We start from the raw sequence: 27,813 nt of genomic DNA, 5'->3' as shown, positions 1-27,813 counted from the left end.
TTGGCATTGGAGCATACTACAAGACACGTCATTTTATTTTGAATATCACCCGCTAAAACCGAGGCAGCGTCAGTGAAACAGTGTCTCCATGACCATCATCTAAACTCAACATCTCTATTCTCTACAGTGGAAGAAAATGATTGGAAGCAGTGGTGGGAAGTAATAAAGTACATATACTTAACTTTAGTACTTGTACTTTTTTTTAGGTTCTAATCTACTGCCCTGTACGTTTTTACGCCACTGTTTGACAGCTATACTAGTTACTTGGTTACTAGTAGTTACTAGATTCAGATTTTACATACAAAACGTGCTCAACAATGGAAATATGATGTATTGTTTTAATGAAACCTCTCAGCAATATGAACATATATAATAAATTCAAATGAACCCCACCTCCAGCAGCTACATCATTAACAATGCTGCTAACATGTTTAATGGTCAGTAATAATCCAATGAGATCTAGATAAGACAAAGTATTTTACATTGTTTTATGACTGCTTTTATTGTAAAACATCTGACTACGTCTTACACCACTGTTAGCCGGACTGTTTGTACATTTGTTGCACTTGTCGAATATCAAATGAAGTTACTTTTACTCCAACAATTTGCTCTTATTGCAAACAATGGCGTAAGGAGAAAATCTCGGACCCCTGAGGGGGTATTGCTCTTCAGCTTCTCCCCTAGAAAATCCTTTAAAAAAATATAAATTATAATATGTATTAAAATATAATATTCAAATTGTGCTGGAATTGTTGTGAGCCTTCCTTACATTTTACCTTTGCAGTTGCATTGGATATTACTGTATGTTTAATAAATAGTGTTATTTTTAATAGAATCATACCATTTTTTTTTTTATAAATATACAATGGCTAAGTTATAGATTGTGATCTAAATATTTTTGTATCTTGTAGATTTAGGCTACACATAGCCTTTGCATTTTTTGATAGTTTTATATTCCTAACCTCTTATCTGAAGTTACCACACTACAAGAGAATATCAAGAATACCTATCTTAACACACTTTACATCAGAAGAATGTCTTTTATTTCTGGACATTAATCTCATCTCTTATTACCCTCTTAAAATAAGATTTCCTATGGAGACCTTTGTGGGCAGTTAAGGCAGTGGGTGGTACTAAATGCAACCTTAATACAATTAACATAAAATAGCTTGGATTCTGGGAATAAAAACACTGGTTGGCAGGTAAAACAGTGGCTAATGGTTTCCTTCAACCAAAAATGATACATTCTCTTAACTCTCTTGGTGTAAACTTCTACTTTTCTCACATGCAATATGACAATCATACTAAATTTATGTAAATACAACACTTTAAGAAAGGTTAAGAGAAATTAGATTTGCTTAGACGAGCAATAAAAAACTTTATAAGTTAAGGAACTTTCTTCTGAAGACTAAAGTTATGAAAAAAACATATATTGGGCCTTTTTTTCTAAGGTGAATAAGCCCCAGGACTCTAATTTCATACGTAATGGAGCAGCTCCATTCATGGCTGACTTTGTGATCCCTGAAAACTTTTCTGCAGATCCAAAAACCAGAAATGCTATGTGAATTCTGTTTAACTTTTTACATTTCTGTCAAATAACAAATTCTCAAGTTGAAGAATTCACAAAATATTATATAGAGGTTTTTTTTTATTATTTTTTATAGGTTGTGCATTCGTGAACGTGGCCAACACAGTTAAACACTACAAAATGAAGTCCTACATGGTTAAAACGTTTAGTTTCAAAGATTTTCAAACTTTTTCTGTGTACTTGGTCCTATATTGATGCATTCAAAGGCTCAGCCGTGGCATCTTTGTTTTAAGCTGTAAAGAGGATGATTAGAGGTGTTGGATCTCAAATGAATCGTTCTTGTTTAGTCTGTGACCATATCATCATCAGGTGGAGGATTTAGGGCCTGTGATGCAGTGCCACGTGTAAGACACGTGTAATACAAGAATATTGTCATGCCATTTAATGGTAAATCAAAACAAGTTTGAAGATTGTCACAGTGGTCCTTTAAAGGTGCTCCATCAAGACAAGAACAGAAGAGTTTTAGCAATTTCATACTTTAATGTTGCTAAGGAGAGAAAACTTTGTCGGCTAGCCAAAAAACATTTACTTAGCTTTAGGATAAATTAGATCAATATTAATTGGAAGGTATATGCATACAATAAATCTAGCTCTCATTTAGTTTTACTGCTGCAACATACAGAGAGCAATAACACACCCAAAAATAAGCATTGTTTAGAGAGAAGTACCCACACGCTGCTGAATTCAGCTCCCAGCATGCTTCACGGTTGCAGTGTTTCAACGTACTGGAAATACACATCTTGTGGGTATTCCTTTTTGAACGCTGTTGATTACACTGCTCACTTTGGTGTGGTGGTAAACCCCACGGTCTAGCTAAATCCACTGTATTTGTTGAGTGTATGCGGCAGTGTAGGAGTGTTACTGCAACCACCAGCTCTGTATTTTAAGAGAAAAGTAATGTTTTGGACCTTGAGCTGTCAGCTGAAATGACTGCAATCTTTATCTAGCCTTGTAATGAGAGATGGATTTGGTTTAGGTCAGATTCGGTGTAGGATGTGTAGAAAGCTTGAAATGACAAACTCAACTGATCTAATTCTTTAACCCTCCTGTTGCCCTCGGGTCAAATTTGACCCATTTTCAAAAAGTTTCTTTATCAGAAATGTTGGTTTCTTTCAACCAAATTTTCAAAAGAAATAACGTGGATGGCTCCCTACAACGCTCTTCACAAGTTGTATTCAGTTTCATAGCATTAGAATTTTTTATTTTATTTATAAAAACATTGAAAAAAGTGACAAATGTCGGGAAAAGCTTAAGAAACGTGGAGAAAATAACACACAAAAACGTCAAAAAGGTGCAGAAAAAAACTTTGAAAAAAGTGACAAAAATATTTGTGCAAAAGCAACAAAAGTCCAAAACGTTGAAAAAAAGTTTACATTTTGACCCAGAAAAAACAAAAAGTTGCATGGTCGACGGGAAGACAACACAAGGGTTAAACCTGCAGTAATTGATTTCTTTGGTTGCTTGGGAGCAGCGGAACCAGCTGTAAACTCAAAATTAACATATTACTTTTATAAATTGTTTTACTGTAACCGTGTTAGCAAACAGTTGCCTTTTTTCTTTACAACCAGCAGATACAGAGCTACTTCTAGCATTCATTTGAAGTTGTGTTTTTAGACGCCCGGCAAAGTTCAATATTCACTCCTTTTTGCTCTGTTTTGGTTTCCTCCAACTCTTGAGGGAAATATGCAGCTCTTTAGCAGCTAAATGCTCCACTATGTTCGTAAGCTAATAACAAGCTTTCACTGAAAACAGCTGCCTTTTGAAAAGAACGCTACAAGAGCGGTGAGAGTGAACCAACACAGTAAAGTTGTGGGCCATAAAAACCAAAACAACCAGCTGAAAGACACTCAAACACTACTGAGCTGAGGGGAACTGCAGTCAGGTCATAATTCTTTGTGGGTTCGTCTTACGAGCGATGCCTTTAACATTAAAAAAGATACTTTCAAGTTACTTATTAAAAACACAAACCCAATTCACACATTGCCCCCTTTTGATTTTGTGACATTGGATTTGACTTATCTCCCCATATATGTGCATGTTTTCGTTATATTTTTCTGTTCTTTACAGGTTTACACCATTGTTTTTTATATACACTCTACTTTTAGAGAAGTCTGAAGAAATGTATGATAGTATAAGAGACAGTCAAACTGTTGAAATGACCATACTAAAACATTTAACTGGAAAATGAGAAACATGACAGTACATTCCCAATAACACAGAAGAGCAGTTCAACTAAATCAGCTTAGTAAGCCAAAAAACACACAGCTTTACAAATGTATACGTTGACATAGTTTGTATTTAATACAGTATAGCTTGATTCAATACTCAAACGAATGATAAAGTAATAGGTTATAATAGAACAAATATAAATTTAATGTAGATAACTGTATATCCTGGGTAATCGTATGAATAGAGTTGTTGAATATAATAGAAAAATAAAAAAATAGGGCACATTTTGCGTCCATCATTGAAAGGAAAAATAATTCTAAAATCAGAGTGCATGAGGATGGCAGACTTAAAAATGCTTCACTACAAGCAAATTCAATATGAATTCTGTAGCAAAGAACACATTTTTTTTTTCACCCGGCAACAACATAATGCAACGTATAACACACAGACACATTTTTGTACATGTACTATAATAATGGCAAGATACTGGGACCAGATGAAAGCACTGATTACAACCACAGTCTGTAGAACTTAAAGTAACACAATAATAATTATGAGAATAAACTTCAGGCAAAATTTCTGACTCTAGTGCCCAAGAAGGACTCTAGAGTGTAGGCACATAATTGTGCATGCTTATCCAGCTATTCCATCATTCATTTCTGGGTTCCCTGTAAAGTCCTCTTGATTTGTCCCAATAGAGCTCTATGCAGATGTTTACAGTAAGTCTAAAATGTCACTAAATGTTTTAAAATTCAGCATTACTAAATTTAACAATCAAGTTATCCCAGCATCACATGCAGACCTACAGATTTAAGTTCTGTGTCATCCGATCCCAATGATGACTAATCTCAGAGCACATTGGGAATAGTTATTTAAAAGTGCTAAGACATGATTTGTGTTAAAAAAAAAAGATTGCACTACTCATGAGGTTTTAACTGATGACTTCCACAGATACACAGATGTGCACTTCAATGGCATAGTCACTGCAGACTGCTCTAAATGTGTGTGCGTGTGCATGTATGTGGGCGCTAAGCGATAACTTTCCCACGATCACTAAAGCATGACGGCACTGCTAGTGAGAAAAGGCGGCCACATAGACACTGGTCACTGTCTGTACTGCAAGTCAGGAAATCTTAATATTTAGGTGAGATGGAAGGTCAGGCTTTCAGTGGATAAATTTGGAAAAACAAAAAAACTAGAGGAATTCACATGGACACCAATTTAATTAAAAGAGCACAGAGGGGCTTAACGGCCGTTTAGGAGTTTACAGCCAGGTCATTTTGGATGTGCTTCACCACTGTCTCACTGCCATTCAGGGTTTCTTTTACTAAGGCTGAGGAGAATGCATCATGCAATCTCAAAGGAATACAAACACTTCTTGGCAAAAGACTTGACTTGATAACCGGTTGAGCAGTTTCACCTCGTGTTCAGTACGACACTCCTGAGACTGGCTCGTACCATCTACGTGACATATACCATGTGCTAAAAATGCAATACGCAATATTTCCTGGACACAGGAGGTGTAAAAACTGTTACCTAACAAAAAACCTATTATTGTTGGATGACAGTGGAAATCAAGCTCCCTATTTCGAATAAAAAAAAAAAAAAATGGTGTACTTAGTTAAAGGATCATTTCACCCCAAAATAAAAATAGTGTCATTAATCTTGCCCATGTCACTTAAAACTCCAAAAAATACATTTGTGCATAAAAAAGCATAAGTTATTAGCCTCTGTTGTCCCATCTTTAGCTCTTTTCAAAACTATTAAATTGAGTTTAGTGCTTACTTCATGCATCTGACCAAGATAATTTTGTACTTTTGTGTACAGTAATTATGCCTACGGGGCATTCATTTGGCTACAAAAAAAACTTTCAACAGCAGTTTGTTTGGCACACAATGGCTATGTTAACTTTAGCATTTAAGCAGTTTTGACTGAAATACAATTCAAAATCACTGTTTTGCAGTCATACAAACTTTGGTGGAGTTTTAACTGATATGGGATAAGTGGATAATGGTTGATGTTTTCTTTTTGGGGTGAAGTACTCCATTTAAAAGGTCCCCTAAACCACCAGTTTGAAAGTTGCAAATAAATATAAAAAAGGTTAGTGAACATAACCTCGATCACTTCACCCAATGTGCCTGACCAGACCACAAAGCTGCACAACACAGGAGCAGTTTGTTCACGCTACTACGTATTGTCTGAGATATGTTCGGCATAAACCACATGTCACATTGTTCAAAGCGAGAATGTTATCACATTGAAACATCATAATGTCAACACTGAAGCCTTTTTTTGTCACTGTCTTGTCTTGGTCTGGCTTGTCAAAGAATGGCCTAGTTACAAAATACAGCTTCTGTGAGGAAGATAACTTTCCTGGGCTCACAAATTGGTCACACAACACAGCCCGGGGTTAACAAATTGACTGCAGAAACCTCAGGGCTCATGGATTAATTTGGTAAAGTGATGGCTGAAGCTCACTGATTGGCTGGGAGCAGGCCCTGCCTTTGGGCGTGCTCCAAAATGGCATTGTAGCAGAAGTAGTACTGGTCCGGGGTTTGAATGCTGAAGGCCCTCTGTGTTCTCATGCGTCGCACTGTCTGGCATACATTTAGTGAGCCTACGTCCTGTAACTGGGACAGACAGATGTCCAGGGCACAGAAGGTACCTGCAAACAACGGGACCTCGTTAGCAGCGACACATTTTAAGAAGGGACAATGAAGCACTGTTATTACCGTCTTTTTTTAAAAAAAAACAACTAGGCAAATGAAGTCTTTTTGTGTTGACATTTGGTCTAAACCTTCACAATCTCATCCACTCTGTGTTTACCAGCCTTGAAGCACATAACATAACATTTCACAATTGGATGTTTAACCTTTTTTCAGTTCTGGAAATATGTGTGTTTAACAAAATAAATATTTGATCTGAAAACAATCTTATGAAGACAATGACAAATGGCAATAGTTGGATGTCAAGCTTTTATTTTGGGAAAAATACAATCTCAGGATCTCACCTGTTCTCCCAATCCCTGCACTGCAGTGAACTACCATTGGGGGTCCCTGTGGGTGGCCTGCCCACTGAAGTCCCAAAGCTTTCACCATTTTCCTCTGTTGTCTCTTTACAGCTCCCAGGAAGTCAATGAGAGTCACCGCTGAGGTGGGAACGCCGTAGTCCGGCCAGCTGAGGTACTGGAAATGACTCACTTGTCTCTGTTCACATGTCTGAATGGATACAAAATATTATTAGGGGTATGCTTGTTGTTCGTCACACTCTTGAAATATGGATGAAGGAACAGTTCGATATTTTGGAAAATATGCTTACTTGCGTTCTTGCAAAGCGTTAGATGAGAAAATCAATACCACTCTCATGTCTGTACGCTTCATATAAAGATGGAGCCAGCATGCGTTTAGCTTAGCATAAAGTAAAGACTAGAAACAAGCTTGGCTCCGTGCAAAGTAAAAAACCTACCAGCACCTCTACATTTGACTAATTAACACTTTGTAAGACTTTGTTTATGCCTGGGCTACATTGCTTATCCTGCTTCCATCTGGCCCAAAGAGGGAAATATGCATCTCACTATAGCAATTTGTTGGCCAAAACTTGACTCTTCTATGCATGTTTGCAACTAGTATGCTTTTTGTTGTTCGTTGACAAACTGAATATTGTCGCTACATGAAAAACCTCCCCGGTGTGCTCTTTCCTGTTGCAATACATGTTCTCGCAGTGCTCCATGGCTGTACCTCAGTGTTGTGCAGTTCGAGGGTGGTGTGGTTGTAGTGGGTGTGGTTGTCCACCCTTTGGTTAACCACTGCCATGTGGCCATAGACCTCCTGTCCCCCTTCCTCCAGAGGCCAATACTGTCCACACTTCCTCCGACTGCCCTCGTCTGTCCTGCAGCACAGAGACAGGACATACTGTATTAAATACATTTAAAAAGGTGCACTCTGAGTTCCTGCATGGTTTCAGCGCAATTTCATTTTTGTCTCAAATCGTAGGCATCTCTCCTTGATCCGCTAGCTGCCTGCCCCCTGAATACACTGTGAAAAAGCTCGGTCTCGGGAGACAACACAGGGGTCGTAAACGTCAAACAAACACTAGAGGCACAGGATAGGCACCAAAATACAACAAACCATCCCCGCCAATCACCGACAAGATGGATGGGGAAGGGGGTGGGGGTTAGTGACAGTTAGTCATGACAGTTATGGAAACATGGGAGGAGGGGCGAGCTTGCTCCGTTTTGTTTGGAATTTACTTGGAACGTCAACAGAAGTGACCATGCAGGAAGTCATAGTGCACCTTTAAGTACCACTTCTAATTCAGACTAACCTTAAAAGAGGAAAAACGGACACCTTTTTTTGACTCAAGTATGAATCATATTTGGCAATTGTTAAAAAAATCAACCTAAATTACCTGGTTGTCATGACGATAACAAGCACGTTTTGCTCCCAGACCATTCTCCAGAAATCACTGTAGGTCTTTTCCAGTGGTCCTTCACAAGTACAACAGGAGATTCAAAGCACATTAAATGACCTCAGTTCAGTCAGTGATCAGTGTAATGGTGCATATCCATTTGATTGCATGACAAAGCAGATTAATAAGCTACTATACACTGATACCAACCACTAATAAAGACATCCATTACTTTTGGACATGGTGAAAATAAACTTGACACCCTTCCCTGTTCTCAGCTGTTCATTTACTGCTTTCTCTTTGATTACTTTTTGGCATTTTGGGCCTTTATTGGATAGGACAGCCTAGACATGAAAGGGGAGAGAGAGTAGCAGAGATGCAGCAAAGGGCCGCAGGTCGGAACTGAACCCACGGCCACTGCGTTGAAGACTGATTCTCTGCATATGGGCACACTCTCTACTAGGTGTGCTACCTAGGCGCCCAACTGTTCATTTACTGCTAACAATTCTGCAATCTCACCTCAGAGTGCATTGTTGTTTGAGAAAGTCTCCCTAGATATCTTCAGAAAATCACAAAAAACAACATCCTGTCTATTTGACCTCTTGCCAAGCAAACCCACTCTGTTATGTTTTACAAAAAATCATTTCACAACACATTATCACACACACACACACACACCTGGCAAACTAAATTTGATTAATTTGATCTTTTGTTTATTACTTATTTTCTCATATGTTTGTAACCATCCATGTATCCCAGGATATACACCCAAATGTGTTTAAATACTTCAGCCATCCACAGATCATTAACTAAGAATATGTGACAGTTGTCATACCTTGAGTACCAATGTATGCATTCCTCTGTTTGTAGCCGTCCATGAAGCTCGCATTGATGTAGTCTGATCTCTGTGGGAACAAAATCGGAAGTTTATCATGTCAGTTCAAGAAAACACTAAAAGGGGAATCGTTCTATGAGCTGAATGAGACTGTAGAGCTCAGTTGTCTATATGGGCCGGATGGAGTATTTACTATTTAGTAAACACAACAGAATGAAAAAATACTCTGGTTACACTTTCTGGAAAAATACCAGCTAGCCTGTAAATCAAAATGTTGAACCTTAGCACATTTCTTGGCAGCTGTGAGTAATCATGAATGGAACTGGCAGTATTTGTGTTTCATATGAATGACAACTGTAATGTGCAGATAAAAAAAAAAAGCAAAAAAAAAAAAAGCACCAACCTCGTTCCTTCTGGCTTTCAAACGAACTCTTGTTTGATCAAGGCACAACACGTCTCCATAGCGGTTCCTCTCCTGATTGTAAGCTGATCTGTAAACAAATAATACCAACATGTACTAATGAGACTACTACTGTAGCCAGCTTGGTAGTCGGATTGATTGTTGTATACAGCCAACAGTGCAAAATCTATTTGGATTTTGCACTCATACATGACAAAGATAAAATCCTCTCATTTGAATTCGCTTGAATGCTAAAATGATTATCAAACTAGTTGCAGATTAATTTTCTTATAAATTAACTAATCAATTATTAGTTTCAGCTCTAACAAAACTGATTATCATTTTGTCTGCTTCTGCTAGTAGTGTGAGCTTAGGTCCACAAGGAATATTCACCCAATGAACACAAGTAACCTAAACTAGGACAATCATTTTAGAGTGTCACTCTATTGCTCCCAGAGGAAAAGTAAACTAATTCATTGCTTTTACAAAAAGTAATAAGTAAGAGAATTGTAGGGCTGTCCTCGACTAAAGAAATTCTTAGTCGACTAACACTTATATGATTTTGTCGATTAATCGATTAGTTGAAGTAATCGACAGCTGTGCTCTTTGAGAGGTGGTTAAGACTAGAAAAGCACAATATAAATGTAGTTAATTAACCATCTGTAAAACTGACTTTCTCCACAATTAATCCTGCAAAAGCGCCACTTTAAATCTTGTGTTTACCAGAAATGTGCTCATAAGTTTCTTGGAAATGAGTAATTAAGCATGAATAACCATAAAAAATGACTCAACTAAAGAAATCTTAGTCGACTAAGACCAAAACGACCGATTAGTCGATTAATCAACTAAGAGGTGGCAGCCCTAGAGAATTGTGTAATAATTCCTTGTTTTGAGTAATGATCCCATTTTTGTAATTAGTCTGAAGCAGGTTTGTATGTCTGCTGCTGTAAACTCACTGTGCACAATGGAAGGTTCCAGGCGGTGGTTCTTTGCGGAGCTCCTCATACTCTTGATGGATGCCTGAGCGCTGAAGCCTCCCGAGGTGTGTAAGCAGCTCCTGTGGGCGCATGGACTCGGGTCCCGGGACGTGAATGGAAGAGTCTTCCACGGGGATGCCCACCAGCTCGTCCACTGGGTCTACCCGGCCGTTCTGGCCCGCCAGTAGCTGCTGGTTCCAGCTGTATGACTCCAGAGGCAGCAGGCCGCCGAGGTGCTGGGGGAGACAGTCTCTGGGGAGGTGTTGGCGCAGCTCGGCCATTTTCACCATCTGAACCTGGAGTTAGAAGCGAAAGGGATCGACAGATGTGATTCACATAGTAAATGTGAAAAATGTAGTTTACTCTGGCATCCTTTGGTGGAGGGTGAAATTGCTGACATAGTATTCAGTATTCTTTTTGTTTTCCCCTTTTTAATGTAAGAGTATTTGTTGGCTGGTTTATTCTTTTTTTATGAATAATCCTAAAACACAATTTACAGTAGACCATCAGGCGACTCCAAAGAAATCCATACTAATGGGATTCTTCAGGGACAGTGTGGCAGGGTGATGGTGGGGACTGCTGTGATTCATGCATTAACATCCCAGGGATATATGAGGCAGCAGGGTGGATAAGTGGTTAGAGAGAACCCCCCTAATCAAATGACCACTTGCAACAATCAATGACACTGAATTCCCTGCTCACTCAATATGGGCTACTCCAAATAAACTAAACAATTTTTCAAAACTCTTCAATTAGTATCATCGTAAACATGCAGCAAGTATTAGAAAATTAGCTCCTCCATTTACCCTCTCCCTAAGTTTCTCCTTGAGAAGCAGGCTGAGCAGATTGTAGGGCACTCGAAACCAAACAGGGGCCCCGACGATCAACACCTTCTTCAGCCTGGCAGGGAACGCCCCCTGGTGGAGAGAGACAGCACAACAAACTACAATTTATATCAGATTCAACAGGATGTATTTCATTCTTCTTTAAAAGTCATGATTTAGAAAATCTTGTTCTACTATGTTGGATCTGAAATAACACGACTTGTACAGAGCAATCACAGAAGCTCACCCTCTCACTTTATATTGTGGTTCTTCTGAATTTGATGAGCACAACTCTACTACTACAGTCAATTTTTAAATCAATATGTGGGCACGAAATGCATGCCATTCTTGCTGATGTGGCCACATAAGTGCCTGTGTTATTTACTCCTTAAAGCACAAATCACTTAGAGTGGTGCCTATTTTGTACCTGCAAGTATGCCTAAATCTTACACAGCCATGTTGTATGGGTTAAATCATTCATCAGTGAGCCATTCATCTTGCCCTTTGGACCGGCTCGAAATTCTGTGAAGACACCAACCCTGCTTTAATCAATCTGCTTCTTCACAGAATGGAAGACATAACTTTACAGTAATGTATTAACCTGACCCTGGGAAGGAGTGAATCATTTTCAACAATGGCAGATAATTCAACCTACCTCCTTTCAATATACATAGTACTTGTTTACAATAAGTAAGTTTACATCTAATCCTGTGAATATTACACTGTATTTCTCAGGATCATGCATCTCATTTTCTCAGATATTTGTCTTTGTTTGGCATTTACAGTACACATATAACAACATTTGTATGTGTATATGTAAAATGCAGCACTGTAAGTCCAACCTTGAGCAGGTTGAGGATCTTCTTGCTCAGGTCCAGCTCAAAGTTTGTGTAGTTGGAGCCCGCCATGTCGTAGATGAACACCAAGCCATTCCTCTGGGTCTCAAAGCTGTGGGTAAACAGACATTAATACTTCTCTGTTAATGTTTTAGACATCCTAACAAACAGGTCAGGTAAGAACTAACTTATGCAGGCAAACGTTTTTTTCATCCAACTCAGAGACTAGACAGCATACTGAAATAACAATTAGAACTTCAAATACAGTATAGATACCATGGGAGACGGTGAAAGCTGTCTTAGTAGTCAAATTAAAAGCCAAAATTGGTATTACATGTCCAGGATTCCCTCAAAGAAAACTAACCCACTTGGAAATAAATTGGGCGACATATTTGATATATCTGCACCATATTCCAATGCTAAAGCAGGACATATTATTCTAGGGCGAAATGGATGCCCAGTATTGATCAGATAACATTTCACTACTGATTTCCAACAAAAATGTAGCTATTTTATTACAACTTATTTTATATTCAGACTATCTACCTAAAACCCACAGTCCTCACCTTTCCACGGCCCGATCCAGGAGGTAGAAGAGGGCCTGAAGCACCACATGGTTGCCGGTCTTGTTCGGGTGATGAAGTTTGGCCGTGTACAAGGCAATGGAGGCCCCCGAAGGATCCCGCACACTCTGGAATACACAAAACAGGTTCACAGGTTATATCAACATTCAACCTAGTGTGATAAAATTGCCCCCTTGGTACTACCAACTCAAACTGCACTGGACTGTTGACAATATTAGCATTCATATTCATTCAGTTTTCTTTACTTTTTCCTGCATCTCCAATAACTATCATTGAAATTGTCATTAGATGTATGAATTACGATATCTGAAGAAAATGTTACCAGTGGATTGATAGATGTGTTTTTCATAGAAACCATGTGGTACTTTTAGCCACTTGTAGGAGTTAACTGGGCCTGGTTTTAAGTGGAAGCCAAATGGATGCTCTGTAAAAATCAAGAATGAACAATGACCACAGGGGGGCACTTAAGTTCATATGCTGAAGTCTGGCACCCAGCCAAAAAAAAAATAAAAAAAATAAAGGGCTGTCAACAATTCAACAGGAGATACAATTCTTGTCAATATTGACAGCTCTTTTTAATTCCTGAGGAGGGAAACATGACATATTGTTCATGTCAAACCTGATCAGTATTAAGGCTGCTGGTGTCAAGAGAACTTGAGATTCTTCACTTGAATGAAGCCGCTGTCCAAAGACACTTCAGAACCGTCCTCCTCTACTGCCGAGATCTTTAAGTCTCGTCTTAAAACACATTTTTATTCTTTGGCGGGGGATTTAGTTTAGGGACATTTGTGTAGAAGTGTGTTTGTATGATCACTGTGTCTATATTTTTATTGTCTTCCTTTGTTTTTTATAACATAATATAACTTTGTACAGCACTTTGTTCAGCCTAGGTTGGTTTTAAATGTGCTCTATAAATAAATTGACTTGACTTTGTAAGCAAATATGCCTGTGTTATCGGGCATGGGCTGCTAAAAATACCTCAGGCAGGATATGAAGCCCACAGCTGAGGCTGGAGACCTCAGACGTCAGACAAAAGGATGTGCGGCATCAATGCCACTGTGACACGTCAACAGGGAAGAGAGAAGGGAAATACAAGAGAGCGGGAATGTGTGTACTTTAAGGGGGGCATCTTTTATGGTTGTAATTTGGCTGACAAAAGGCTCAATTTATCTGGCACAGGAAATCCAATTGGCACGCCAATCAATAACTTGCACCCTTAAAAAGACTTAAATCCTCATTATGAGAACTTGCTTTCAGAATTTGTACATTAAGCCCTAAATCTTGTCAATGAAAAGTGAGCTGCTTTCAAGTTGGGATCCTCTGAAGTATAACTTATTGATTGATTGATTGATTCCCAAGCTGCTTTTTTTGACAAGTCCAGAAAAACCAACATTTCTGAAAGTTAACACGTGGAAGAAGAAAAACATCCCAACAACAACCCAACAATCTTAAAGAGTTGAATAGGGAATATTTTTGTTAGCCTGAGTAATTCTATTCAGGACAGAACTGAAGCATGTTTAAACCCCCATCATTCTATCAGAAAAGACAGAAATGTACTGAAACCAAGAACAGTAGCAGCCTTTTACAACAATACTCACACAAATATGTGATTAATGTGATAAGCAACAGCCAAATTTGAACGTTTAAGGATAAGGTAGGTATTATTCTGTATTTTTCTTGTCAACAAATCATAGTTTTAAAAGAAAGGCTTAGTAATTTCCTAAAAGAGCTGGGCACAGCAGTTTTTAGCAAACATTACTCAAACAGTAGGAGTAAATAGATCTCTTGTTGGGGACTATTTTCAGCTGCGAATTAATACAGATTTGGCACTCTAGTAAGCATACATGACATCAAGACATTGTATGTGTGATCAAACAAAAAAAACTACAGTACCCATTCATCATAATAATGAAAGAACATGCAACAATCTGTCTCATTGTTCATGTTTTCAATAGTTGTTGGACAACAGTGGTCTAGGGGATGGAGGAATAAGCTATATCAGGCTTTGGATACACACACAATACTTGTCAGAAGGATTAAGTCAATGTTGTTTTTTGTCTTTTCATTTGATTTGTTTATAATAAGTAGGGCTGAACGATTAATTGCATTTGCGATAATATCGCGATATGTTAAAACGCAATTTCCTAATCGCAAAGGCTGCGATTTGGTCACATGACTCGCGAGAGCAAATCAGTCTGCACTCAGCAGAGAAAGCATCAACTAGCACGCTAACGCTACACTGTACCTTGAGCAGATTTCTGTCATTCAAACAACTGAGTTGTAGTTTAAAACTTTTACAGCCATTTTAATAAAATGAAGGGTTTTATTCTGGTTCGAGTCCATACGTGCAGTTAATGGATACAGACACGCAGAACTGAAGGCTCGGTTGGCAACTAGCTCTGATTAGCGGTTAGCTCCGTTATAAAGATATGGAGTGGAGGAGCTGCCACTGAGAGGGGTAACAACCAGACTGATAAATGACGTTCGGGGAGCTTCAACAGCAGCGTGGCCGCGGTGTTTCAACGGTTTTATTAGTACAGTTAATCCCACGGCAAGAACACCAGCAACTAGCTAACGTAACGATAGCCTCTCTGAGCAAGTGCACACGGCAGCACGCAACTTCACGAGGGGGAGGGGCTGGAGGCAGCTCCTCTCTGTGCACTGTAAAAAAAAAATACACTGTTGTGTGTGTGTGTGTGTGTATACTATATTTTTACTTTTTTAACTGTCTAGTGTGTAATTGTGTGTTGTTCATACTATAAAATGATTTATTGTTTGTCTTTGTTGAATAATACAGAAGACAAAGAGCTTAAAAAAAATTATCAAATCGAAATTGCAATATTTGGGAAAAAAAAAAAATCGCAATTAGATTATTTTCAAAAATCGTTCAGTCCTAATAAGGAAAATTATAGAATTTTGCCTGCTTTATCCTTAAATTCTTCTGTTGTATGACAGACTGAGCTTTTCCATTTAAGGGATGCCAAATGTAGAGAAGATTAAAAAAGGACACTCTTACCAACACAGTGAACTTTCCACTGAGCAGCTCCGAGCGCAGAGGTTCTTCCTGAGGCTGAAGTCTGACGATTCCTTCTTTTAGACGTGTTTCCTGAAGAAAACAGATCACAGCAGGTGAAGTCAGGCTGTGGAGTAACTATAACAGGCCATCAGTTTGAGGTAAATTCCTCTCTGTGAACAATAGAGAATTACCCGCCTGACTTTTCCTGCCAGGAGGATCCCTCTCTGCAAAGTTTCCATTCCTTTTTTCCAACCCCCCCCCCCTCCCCAAGGAGGTTGAGTGGGAGTTTCTTGAACAACTTGAAAGAGCCAAGCATGGGAGGTGTCATTTACATTTACTGTTTCTTATTCTTTTGAAAAAATATGGGCCCTTAACTGTGGTTTTAAGGGGGTAGTCTAGAGAATGACAGTGTATAAATTACACGATTACATGCTTTATTAAAATGCAGCTACAGTCTTAGCTGAAACTACTCACACAGCAGTTACAATAGTTGATACTATATACAAAACACTGATGTTGTTTCCTGCCAGGCCCTACTCGCACGACCAACCACCGCAGTTTTAATGCCAGCTTGGCCTGTTTGTACGTCCCTCCACGACCAAACACTTCACTGGAAACTTTCCCCCTTACTTTGTTCTGACAAATTACTTGTCCCCAGCCTCTGTCCCGGTGCTGACACAGCATTAAACCGAGTTAAATGAACTGTGGCGTGGCAGGGGAGACTAAATCCTTCTCAAAGTCACAGTCAAGGCATTCATATACGAGTTGAGTTTATGCAGGCCAACTATTTATTGCAGAAATAAGAACCCACCTTGGTGTTTGAAGCAACATCACTTAAAATGTAGTAGGTAAAATCCTGCCCTGTCTCGAAGCTATTGAGGTCATTAGAGTCTGTGTGAGACGCCTATGAACTTAATAAACCCGAGCACATTTGAGCAGATGAACCCCATTTGCATGTTAAGATTTGTCCAGAATTAAATTTACAGCAGTATAGACCATTTAGGGACAAAATGAAGACATTATCCTCGACTACCTGGTAGTTATTACGTGGCTCGGAGGAGAAGGCCTTGATTATGTTATTATCTAGATGTTATTTTCAGATCATAAAGTAAATGAGACCTGCAGTCTGATCCACAGGCGCTGCCCTAGGAGGTTTCATCTTGATCATAATTTTCCGGTTTGAAGGTAATAATATCACCAAGGTCACCAATGGCTATTTCAGTGATATGGAGTGAACAGACATTTTTACTGCTACGCTGTGGCAGTTGAGAGGCTTATGGCCTCTCAACGTCCTTATAGCAGAAACCTATAGATATACAGCCAGCTGCTATAGATACTCCCACGCATTTGTTAAACTTGGTCCAGTTTCAGTTTACTGTTCTCCCCAGGGAGGTGGTTAAGAGCATAGCAAACAAACAGGAAACAAAAAGGAGATCAGAAATGTCTAATAGAGAGGCATGGCTGTTATGCACCTATAAATGCTTCAAAAAATAAATGACCTAATGTACACAGAAACCACGTTCCAACTCTTTTAATTTGACTTATCATGCAAGCATTAAAAATATTATATTAATAATATCTATCATTGTGTTTAATATTGTTTTGCATGCAGGCCCAACACACCCTTCCCTGTCAAACTTTATGTTCCTCCTTATTTTATCTAACCTAATCACTCATAACCTCAGCTGTACCAACCAATGAGCTTTTCTGATGACAATGCAATACTTATTTCGTAATAAGCTCAAAGCTCTCTGGAAAGCTGAATAAGCCTGCATGCTGTTTCTTGAAATATCCGCCCGGTGTATAATTCTCTGTCTGTGTGTCTGTGTGTGTGTGTGTGTGTGTGTGTGTGCGCGCGCGCGCGTGCGTGTGTGTGTGTCTGGCTCACGGTTTTTGGTGCATCTGTTTAGGCGATCTCTTGCTTGGCAAGGGCTTCTGAAGACATTTGGTAAATGAAAAAGGCCTTGTGTTACTGTGCTGTGGGTGTGGTAAAGATGCTCTACAACATGACCTTCACCTTCCAACTCTGGACCAACTTGTATCTTTGTGTTGTTAGACTGTTATTCTTTGTCCCAAAAAAAAAAAAAAGGCCTTTTAATACATTTGCATGTTGACCTGATTTTATTCATTTTGCAACATGTCATCAGTTATTTCTTTCCTTATCTGAAATGATCACAAAAGGTAGTAAACTGCAGTTAGGTGCCAGACTTTGCAGTTTTATAATCGTCCAGACAAGCAGTTAATATAATACAAATGGCTCTGTGGAAATAACGGAAACACTATTCAGTATAATGAGATAATTGTTCCAACGTGGGTGTAGATGCCTTTGATAACTTTGTTTGAACCTGTTGACAGAAGCCATAGCTCATGCCATGAGCATCACTGTCACCGAGGTCTCCCTACATCCAATCATGACCTCGAGCTGGGCCGAGAAAAGAGACAAAAAGGTAAACGTCTTTCAAAAAAACACCTGTTTGCACAGAGTGATGACACTAGGCTAATGTATGTCTTTTTTTGGGCTATGTAAAATTCACATTAATGGACAGGGGAACTCTAATACTTGAAAGTACAACCAAAATGGGTTGGCAACATCGGGTATATATCCCAAACTAACATACTGATCTCATTTGCAAATTTCAGAGGCATAAAAACTTAAATTGAAACTGGTAAATTCACAGTGAAAAAGTCCAAGACTAGACTAAAGCTTGACATTACCAAAATTAGTTTTGACTACATGTTGTGACCTGATGTGCGGTTCATAGGTGTTTATAAAGAGATAATAGTGTGAACTTCCCACTTAGTTAGCTAATTGATATGCTGACATTAAACAAAGCAAAATCCAACACCAACATAGGTAGTGCACAAACTTCCTGTGTCTACTGGATTGTACTGAGATGGACAAGTTGTTCACTGTTTAAGAGATGAGGACTTCCAATATGGCTACCAGAGGGTGCTACGTCACCACTGCTCTGCTGTTGTGGTGTATACATAAGCAGCTGCAAGTTAGTTGGAATCTCAATGATTCTCTGGTCCCTTCTTACCCTGTAGCTGTGGAATAGCTCGATGGCTCGGAGGACGTCAAACTTGCGAGCCATGAGGAACTTGACGGCCAGTTCCCTGGACAGCGGTGACACTCCATGCTGACTGGTCCACTTGTTGATTTCCTCCAGAAACTGCCTGGTAGCCTGAAACAGACACAGATGTGGTCACAAACCTTGTACTCCATAATCGAAGGGTCAAACAGAAAGGAAGTGGAACTAGGCTTTAAACTTGATACATCCTCACAGGAAGTGCTATCTACAGCCTCACAGAATATTTGACACAATTTTAAGGCCTGGTAAGACGTCTATGATAATGTTTCATATGCTGTTGCATAGTCTGCTCACTGTAAATGGCAGTATGTAGATGAACAGGGAATTTTGTAAAAACGTTTAGCGCTAACAATGTTCACATCGTTTTCATAAAGTGAGTGCAAAAGAGCGGAAAAAGCTGTAATCTTGCTGGTTTATCACATGAAGCTGCAATAATGACAGGGCAACATACTTATAGTTTAATAGTACTTGGCAGTAGAGCCAGTCATGTGTATTTGTTGAGTGCTGAGATATCAACTAATAAAGTAGTTCTTTATTGATAACAAATGTTTGGTGAAAGAATGGCCCTAATGGCCAAACAATTGTAGACACTGGTTGAAATCCCCCCCCCCAAAAAAAAAAAAAAAACACATTAAAATGTATATCATACACTGCACTTGTAATTTGGAAAATGTGTTTACCATAAAGGCCTTCCACCCAGCTTACAAATAGCTTGCATGTTAATGCATTTAGCCAGCAGCCTTTCAGGGGCTTCCTGTCCTCCCCTCTGCTCTTATTATACACTCCCTAAGGATCCCACCCCCACCACCCGCAGAGTTAGCGAGTCAGCACCCAGTGAATCGTCAAAAGGCGACACAGGAGGCAATGAAAGCTCACACTTTAAACACAGGGTCCCACTTCTCTTGTGAGGCACAGCAGCGGTGGGGCATGCATGGGAGACAGGAAGTCAAGTTCTGGGAGTCCACAGCTCTTTAGTAATACAAAACGATCACTGACGAGCGCTGAGCCTCGAGACAGGATGCCACTGTCTCTCCTCAGGAAAGCCAGTGCTTTCACAGACAGGAGGGCCTGCAGCTTCTGCTCTGTTCAGATGCTTTAACATGCAAGGGATGAGGGATGATTGCACCTGACAGGGCTGAGGTTGTTTCATATCCGATTCACATGGGAAGGGGTGTCATTCTGTGTCCGGAGCTTTTCAGTGCAGTAGAGAATGGAGCTCTGATTATTATCGGAGCGGATTCTACAATATTGGCATAAAATATTGACAATTAAAAACATAAATTGACTATGTTTCAGACCTCACAACTATGAACGGCACATTACGAGCCTACAATACAAGTATCATTCGGTTTTTGTCATGACAAGTTATGGTTAAGGTTAGGGTTAGAGTTCATCTGTCATGTAGGCCTGCACGATTCGTGGGAAAAATATGAATCACGATTTTTTAGTTTGAATTGATATCACGATTCTCTGCCACGATTCTTTTCTCACAAAGTGTAATGTTTATTGTACACATGAACCATGACAAAACAAATTGGCAGTACCAAACATAGATTTTTTGCTGCATGTCATTCCCCCTCTCTCTCCCCTTTCATGTCTTCAGCTGTCCTATCAAAATAAAGGCTGAAAATGCCCAAAAAGAAAAGAAAATCGAAGTCAAAGAAAATCGAAGTCAAAGAAAATCGAAGTCAAATAAAATCGCGAACAGGGGTGAATCGAGATCACGATTTTATAACGATTTATCGTGCAGGCCTAGTGTCATGTGTTCATGACAGTGTCATGTCACTCTTATGTAGATACCTTCAAGTAAAGTGTTACCAAAAGTTTTTTACCATGTCATGTTTTTTTCAGAAAATAGAGAGCTGTGACACCATCTGTCTGTGAACACCAGACTAAAACCAGCCAGAGCATCGACTGGGAAAGGGTCAAAGTCATTGACCAGGAGCCAGTGGACGGCCAGAGAAAGATCAAGGAAGTCATCCACATCCCTTGCCAGAAACCATCTTTGAACATACGGCCGCATGTTATTATATAAGTGTTCAACATCCGTCCTGCAGCTTAGCCAGCTCCGTTCACAGAAGACAACTAAGAAGTAAAGACATGTTCCACAAAATGTATTTAAACATCTCTCCATTTTATTACATTTTCTTTGGTTCACTAGGTGTACTCACTATTGTTTTTTTCAATATCTAAGGAGTTAAGTGGGCGTACAATTTGTTGCAATTGATCTGGTGGAAATCACAAAGGAGATGATGACTCAGGGCTTCAGACAATCAACGACAGTGGCTGACTTTCTGACTGATATCTTCTGTTCCCTAAAAGTGGGTTTTGTTCAGGTTGCGTCAAGCTAGAATTGGGCAAAAATCAAGTTCTGTCAACTTGGCAAACAAGACAAATAGAAAAAGACTAACGAGGCAAGATACTGTAAAATTATTTACAGCGAGAACTGCAGTAAGACTAATATATGATGTCAACAATACATTAAATCTGGAGCTACTTTAGAAATGTAGTTGGTGAAATGGTTAACAAGGTTTTCTTCTGAAGAAAATAAAAAGTTTATGTTTCCGTACTTTGTAGTTCTGTGGATTTATTATTATTATTATTATTATTATTATTACTTTGCTTTACCAGATGAATAATCACATTTCTTGGTACTGTCCTTAAACATGAATTCCATCACATGTGGGCCGTCTGCTCTTTGTTGTTGCACTGTGAAGCGTTAATCCTTCAGGCCAAAGACAACTTCCTGTCAGATTGCTGTCAGGTACAGTACACTCGGGTTTCCAAGATTTCAATGGTCTGACAGCTGCTCTCTCTCTCTTAGCCTTTTAAGGAGAGCCTGCCAACTCCAGGCAGTGACCCTCTGTTCCTGGAGAGTCTTGTTTGGTTTTTCTGCACTAGGGCCATATCCGCCAGAGTGGAATTTGAGGATGAACCAGTTTGTTTTCATGATAGCACACCAGACTTCATTGGAAGACTCACTGCGGAAGAGTGACCTATTCAATTCCTGAAAGATGCATAAATATTTGCTTGACTTGCTCCAGTTCTGATATGGCGAGATAGGTTTTCCTCAAAGTTCTTGAAACACTTAATTCTGGCTTAAACTGTCTGACATACATTTTAAACAGACTGAGAAGTGGGTTTGGAAGAAGTACAGCATTAGTCTGTATGTAATCACAAGTCTTTATATTTTCAATCTTTACTGGTTCAGCTGTCTTCATGTCCTGAGTTTGTCGTTATCAAATGCTGAGTGAAACATTTAAACGATAAACAGCTGACATTACATAATTCAGTTTGCTGTCAGGGGTTGCTCATTGGTGGTGTTGACAATGACTGTCGATAACTAATTGATTTGGTTCACTATGTTAGGGACATGCTGTGCTGTGAGTTAGTGAATGAAGCTGGTTCTTTGCCAACCAGCCCTACAAACAAGTCCATGGGTCCAAATAGGTTGGAGACCCTGACCTAGAGAACTATGACATTAGAAAACAATTGCTGCCACACAGAGATGAGGGCCGTGTCAGAAATCACTTTTATTTACAACTCCCTAGTAAATGACAATAGACACTCAGAAGTCTGCATATTGCTTGTTTTGTCTGACCAATAGTACGAAACCCAAAGATATTCAGCGACCTATCACAAAACACCACAAAAACCAGGATTTATTCGTTTTTGACATGCTGGAACCAGTGAATTTGTAGCATGTTTGACTAATCGAGTCAGCTCTACATGATTTGTGTAAATAGTCTTTAAAAACAGTTTCTTGAATTTCCAGAAGATTTTGATCATTTATTCAAAACTACTTAAACTACCTATACTGCGATAGATTGTATTGATATTTCCAACCACTAATACAACTCTATAGACCATCCTGATGGTACACATTTTGAGTTATTAATACATGTAGCCTAAATCATTTTTTTTATTAATAGCTGCATGCCATTAAAATGCGTCAGTGCCAGGGCAATGATATAGTACATGCTGGCTTACTGGCACACACATGGATTTTTTAAAATTGTTTTACTTACATCATGATCCGTTGTTACAGGAATTGGTCATTAATGTATTCACATTCCAGCCAGAAGGAGTTATACTGTACATGACTGTATTAATGTCTCAGCAGAAAGACATTAAGACTATTGAAGTGTTATGGAAAGTTTTAGGGGGTTACTGCAGTATCATGATTACACCTTGATCAGAACTACTGCATTTTCTTTATTATTATATTTAAAGAAATTCTGACATTGTCTGTCCAGAATCTCTGATTACAGATGCAATGCTAATCTATTTACAAATGTACGACTGCTGGTGCCATGCAGCTTCGCTTCACTTCAGTGAGTGCAATTTGGCACGAGTCAATACCAAAACAGGAAGTCAATGACGTCACTCTCTCCCTATTCCCCAATTTCTCCACTCCACTGCTTCCTGGGAGTAGACTCAATTCACACACAAACACAGGCACACAACACACACATTTTCTCTGAAGCACATGACAGACACACACAAACGCACTCTGTAACTCATAAACTCCCCCTTCCCCCCCCCGAGTCCTGTGGAAATGCTTTTAACAGCTGCCTTTAGAATGAAGTTCCACACTACACTCGTGTATGCTCCCGAGAGAGCCACCCTGCCTCTCACACACACACACACAAAACACACACAATCCACCCAAACACCCCCCACAAGGCTGTGAATGTAATGAAGGCGTCCGGTACCCTAGCGGGGGCCCTGGCTCACACAGGAAATGGAGTAGCCAGATAAGGCTTTCTTCTGGCCAGATGATGAGAGGAGTCAGCGGGAAGAGAAGGCACGCGCGTGACCAAAGCACCGAAGAAGAAGACTCGAATAAATCATATATAGATTCAAAATCTAGATACTGCAATGATTAGTATTCCCCCACAGTAACTGTTTCTTTAAGAGCAAAATGAAAAATGTACAAAAACAGTAGTCTATTTGCTCATGTTGGATTTCTTATGGTTGGTACCAGTTACACCACTATAGCTTTGAATGGTCAAATGTAAACTACAAACCAAGATAAATGCTACAATTTACACTCAGTTGCCAGTTTATTAGGTAGGCCTACACCTAACTTAAAAATGTATACAGTGTGATACAACAGTCCTGCAATAAATCCAACCTTCATGAAGGTTATAATGTTCAGTTTAGTAGAAACTGTTTCAGAGAGGTGTTGATTCAACTTTAAGGTTTACCCTCATTGATATAAATGAGGTGTACAAAAATATTAGAGACACCTCTCTGTATTACACAATACAAATAAACAGCCTCCAAAACTGACCACAAAGTTGAATCAACACGAACAGCCACAACAACTATAGTCTCGCTTTGCCAGACCTTCCTCCAAAGCGCGTTAAAGGAGGGTCTGGCTACTCCACATAGCATTCAGGGATGGGAGGAAAACGTGCTCTGGTTTAATGGCATTTCTTTAAACCAATCAGAATCGTCGTGGGCGGTGCTAAACGCCGCACAGAGCCGCTGCAAAAATAGTCGTGTGAGAGAAAACTCAGATTGGACAGATAGTCTAGCTAGCTGTGTCAATTTACCCTGCAGAGATTGTAGGAGCAGTTAACCATAGTCCTCATAAATCCACACAATTTAAAATTCCAACACAAAGAAAGAGGAAGGAAACGGAAAATACATGCATCTGGTAGGGCTGGGCGATATGGACAAAATCAAATATCACGATATTTTTGACCAAATACCTCGATATCGATACCGCAACGATATTGTAGTGTTGACTATTGGTGCTTTCACAAAATATTTACACAATGAGATTTTTGATAAATAATCATCAGTAATGTGGATATAATGACTAAGTGGGTAAAGGCAAATAACACAACAGTTCCACCAGTCTAAGTTCAGAAAATGACATCACTTTACTGTAATGCAGCCTTTAAAACCAGGAAAAGACAACACTTATGCCATATTACAATATCCAAAATGAGAGAGAATGCATGTTGGATGATTTGATTTAAATGTGCCGTTGGCCAATCAAGAATTGAGTTGGTGCTTGATGCTTTTGACGTTTGTTTCATCATATTTTTAAGCTTTTGATGGTTTCAATGTTTTTGACTTTTGACATTTTACGCTATTTTACGTGTTTTATTTCAACGCTTTTGACGTTTTTTGTTTTTTTTTTTTTTTTTTTTTAAAGTTTGACAATTTTATGATGTCTACGTTTTGTTAACGCTTTTGACATATTTTCGACCTTTCTTACGAATTAGGAAAAAAAAAAAAATTCCGATAAAAACAATTTGTAAAGGGGCATTAAAGGGGTGATTGAATGCAAAACCGATGTTACCTTGTCATAGTTGAATAATGACAGTTTAGTGGGTAACTAGGACATACACAGAACCTCAAAATCCCATTGACACCTCTTTCCTCTGCAAATCTCACAATTTGAAACTGCCTCTGAAAACGGGCAAATCTCAACGAGCCGCCTAGTTGACATCAACTCGGCGGCTCCTTCTCATTTGGCTCTAGTCTCTATCTTTGTCACGCACAAACATTTACATAGGCTACACCACTGATCTGAGGTCAGCTTAGTCTTCTGAATAGGTCACGTAGATCTCAGAAATTGTATACATTGTTAATCTGCTATTTTACCACTAAATTCACTTCTGAGACTTTTTTTTATGCAAGAAATCAACTATGTAGAGGTCAAATATGGGCCGTTTTACGGAAATTGATGGCTAATTGCAAATTTTGTCCGACTGTGTGTCGCAGTTCAGCAGGAGCTCAGCAGGCTACGTGACAGCGGCCGGTGCTGCCTCGCCGCCCGGTGTGTCCTACTTCATAGACTCCGGCTCGCTGTGAGCTAGCTGGATCTCCGTCACGAAGGGAAGCCCGCGGCGCTCCATACCCGCGCAAAGTCACCGTTTCTGGGTTACTGGACTACAAAATGCCGAGGCCCTGATGGAGCTCCAGGGCCTGCAGCTAGCCGCGATCTTTACCCATAGGATTGGAGGGACGGTCGCAGCTAACGACATCCCTAATGTTCACAAAAATGCATTAAATTGAAATCGGACACCATTGTTAGCTTTATAAGACCTTGGGGTAGATGTTATATAAGTGGCATGATGAAATTCAAACTGTAAATATCCTCTAGTTATGCCGGCAGCTGGCAGCCAGCCAGCTCCGGAGCCCCGAGCCCTGGTAGTCAAATAACCGAGAAACGGTGACTTCCACTGGGTATGGAGGTTGCCGCTTTCTCGTCAGACTGTGTGGAGCTCTTAGCTAAAGTCTGACACGTCTTACCAAATTTGCAATTAGCCATCAATTTTCATTTTATATAGTTGATTTCTCGCTTAAAAAAAGTCTCAGAAGTGAATTTAATAACGAAATAGCCCGACAAACAATGTATAACTTTGCAGTGTCTGAAATATGAGACCTGCTGTCTCGTCTCCAATGTGTTTCTATGGGGTTCGCTCACACCAATCAGCGTGCAGCTCATCTAAATATTCATGAGCATACCATATTTGGAAGAAAAGCTCTTGTTCCAAATAGAGCCATATTCACAGGGTAGTTAGGGGCCTAATAAAATAGCATTCGGGCAATTTTCAGCCCAACCAATGTTACATACCCTATTAGGAGACCTTAAGGAACAGTGTGAAATACCCTATATAATCACTCAATCACCCCTTTAAAAACTGACTTTCAAACAATCAAGTAAGTAATGAAGTAAAAGTAAGTAATTTTCAAAAAAGGCCAAAAATTCTACAAATTTAACTAAATAACTTTGGACTGAAATCAATTTTAAACACATACAACTTAAACATATAAAGCCAAGTGATGATGACTTGACAAAACAGTATAACATCTATATTAAAATATGTTTTATTTTAGCCACTAAGTTTTTAATATTTATATTCAGGCATATAACAAAATGGAAACTTGTGTACTCCTTTTATGGGGTACATACTTAAACATCTCACATTATAAACTCTTTTAATGCTTTGATAAGAACAACCAAATTAAGGAAAATGCATTTCATATCATTGAAATTGGATTAAATGTGTGAATGTATGTCAGTTTACCCGGTTTTTCAAAGCCACATTACTAGCATGCGAGTATAAACGAAGTTTCTACTGTCTACATTTCTGAATGAGCCAAATGTGAAACCAGGCAGCGTTTCCAACTCTCCCCTAAACCCGTTCCCGGTGAAATATCACGGTCTGTGCCCACGAATAACCAACTCTTGAGACCCCGGAATGAATAGCCTATTTTACATCTGTGGAGGCTGATAAAGGCAAGCTTGGCATGTTTCGCAACACTTAAGCTTAGCCGCTGGAGAGGAACTGACAGTGATGCAACGAGAGCAATAAAGTGCCAGAAATCGATACAATATTTCCGCTCCGGTATTCAGGACCATTTCGCAACAAATCCATTGCGCACTGCCATCGCCACTCGCTGCGGTGCGCTCAGGGCCAATATACCTCCAGGTAGGGCCGAGGCTGGAACATTTAGGGCGACGAAACACAGAAAGCAAGACGTGTAAGCATAAAGACTCTTTAAGGCCTACCTGTTCTTCCTCCGCCGATAAAGTAGCTGCCATGGTCCCCGTCAGTTCTCTGATCACCTTTTACCGAGACCCGTCCTTTTCATGAAGTGGAAGATGACGGAGATGTACTGTGTGTCTGTCCCTCGTGTAAAAACGGGGTTTAGGGGTTGTTCCTCTAGCTCAAAGTTGAAGGCATCTGAATCGCTTTAGTATGAGCTGAATGTTTCTTTTCTCTTTATAATGTTTGACTGCGATACACGCAGGCCAACTAGCCTGAATCTGCCACCCAAACTAGATAGAAAACCCGCTGATGTTGTATCAGATTTCACCGAGGAGAAGAAAAAGAGGACAGGGAAGAGGAAAAAAATACACTCGAGCAGCTAGACGATCGAGGCTTTGTTTCGGCTCGATAATAATTGGGTTCAGACCATGATCTGCTGCTCAACCTAACACAGATCAGAGGGCTGCAGCTGCTCGCTGACTCCTCCATGCCATGAATTGCAAGTTTTTAGCCCTGAACGTCGCTTTTATGTTGTGAGGGAGACACACGCACACACAGCCCTGAAC

General features: G+C 39.6%; 1 protein-coding gene across 1 annotated transcript; it reads right to left on the bottom strand.

Moving 5' to 3' along the window:
- Positions 1-3,866: 3,866 nt before the first annotated feature.
- On the bottom strand, positions 3,867-27,300 carry ptpn9a (protein tyrosine phosphatase non-receptor type 9a). Its single transcript, XM_031316604.2, has 13 exons — positions 27,268-27,300; positions 18,678-18,821; positions 15,637-15,726; positions 12,603-12,727; positions 12,043-12,148; positions 11,183-11,293; positions 10,356-10,672; positions 9,403-9,490; positions 9,000-9,069; positions 8,165-8,243; positions 7,495-7,645; positions 6,768-6,975; positions 3,867-6,422 (listed from the first exon to the last, which is right to left on the bottom strand). The coding sequence occupies exons 1-13, from the start codon at positions 27,298-27,300 to the stop codon at positions 6,232-6,234; spliced, it is 1,713 nt and encodes a 570-aa protein (XP_031172464.1). The 3' UTR covers positions 3,867-6,231.
- Positions 27,301-27,813: the final 513 nt, after the last annotated feature.

This window comes from Sander lucioperca, chromosome 7 (genome assembly GCF_008315115.2).
Source record: "Sander lucioperca isolate FBNREF2018 chromosome 7, SLUC_FBN_1.2, whole genome shotgun sequence".
Classification (NCBI taxonomy): domain Eukaryota; kingdom Metazoa; phylum Chordata; class Actinopteri; order Perciformes; family Percidae; genus Sander; species Sander lucioperca.
The sequence above is the reverse complement of the archived record's forward strand: the minus strand, read 5'-3'. Positions and strand labels throughout refer to the sequence as shown.

What these genes read in the sequence shown, in the direction of transcription:
- ptpn9a (XM_031316604.2), bottom strand. Translation starts at nt 27,300, where the DNA reads ATGGCAGCTACTTTATCGGCGGAGGAAGAACAG. An exon ending in TATCGGCGGAGGAAGAACAG is followed by an intron (nt 18,822 to 27,267) that starts GTAGGCCTTAAA and finishes TGTCTGTTTCAG; the next exon opens with GCTACCAGGCAGTTTCTGGA. An exon ending in TCGAACTGCACAACACTGAG is followed by an intron (nt 6,976 to 7,494) that starts GTACAGCCATGG and finishes GTATCCATTCAG; the next exon opens with ACATGTGAACAGAGACAAGT.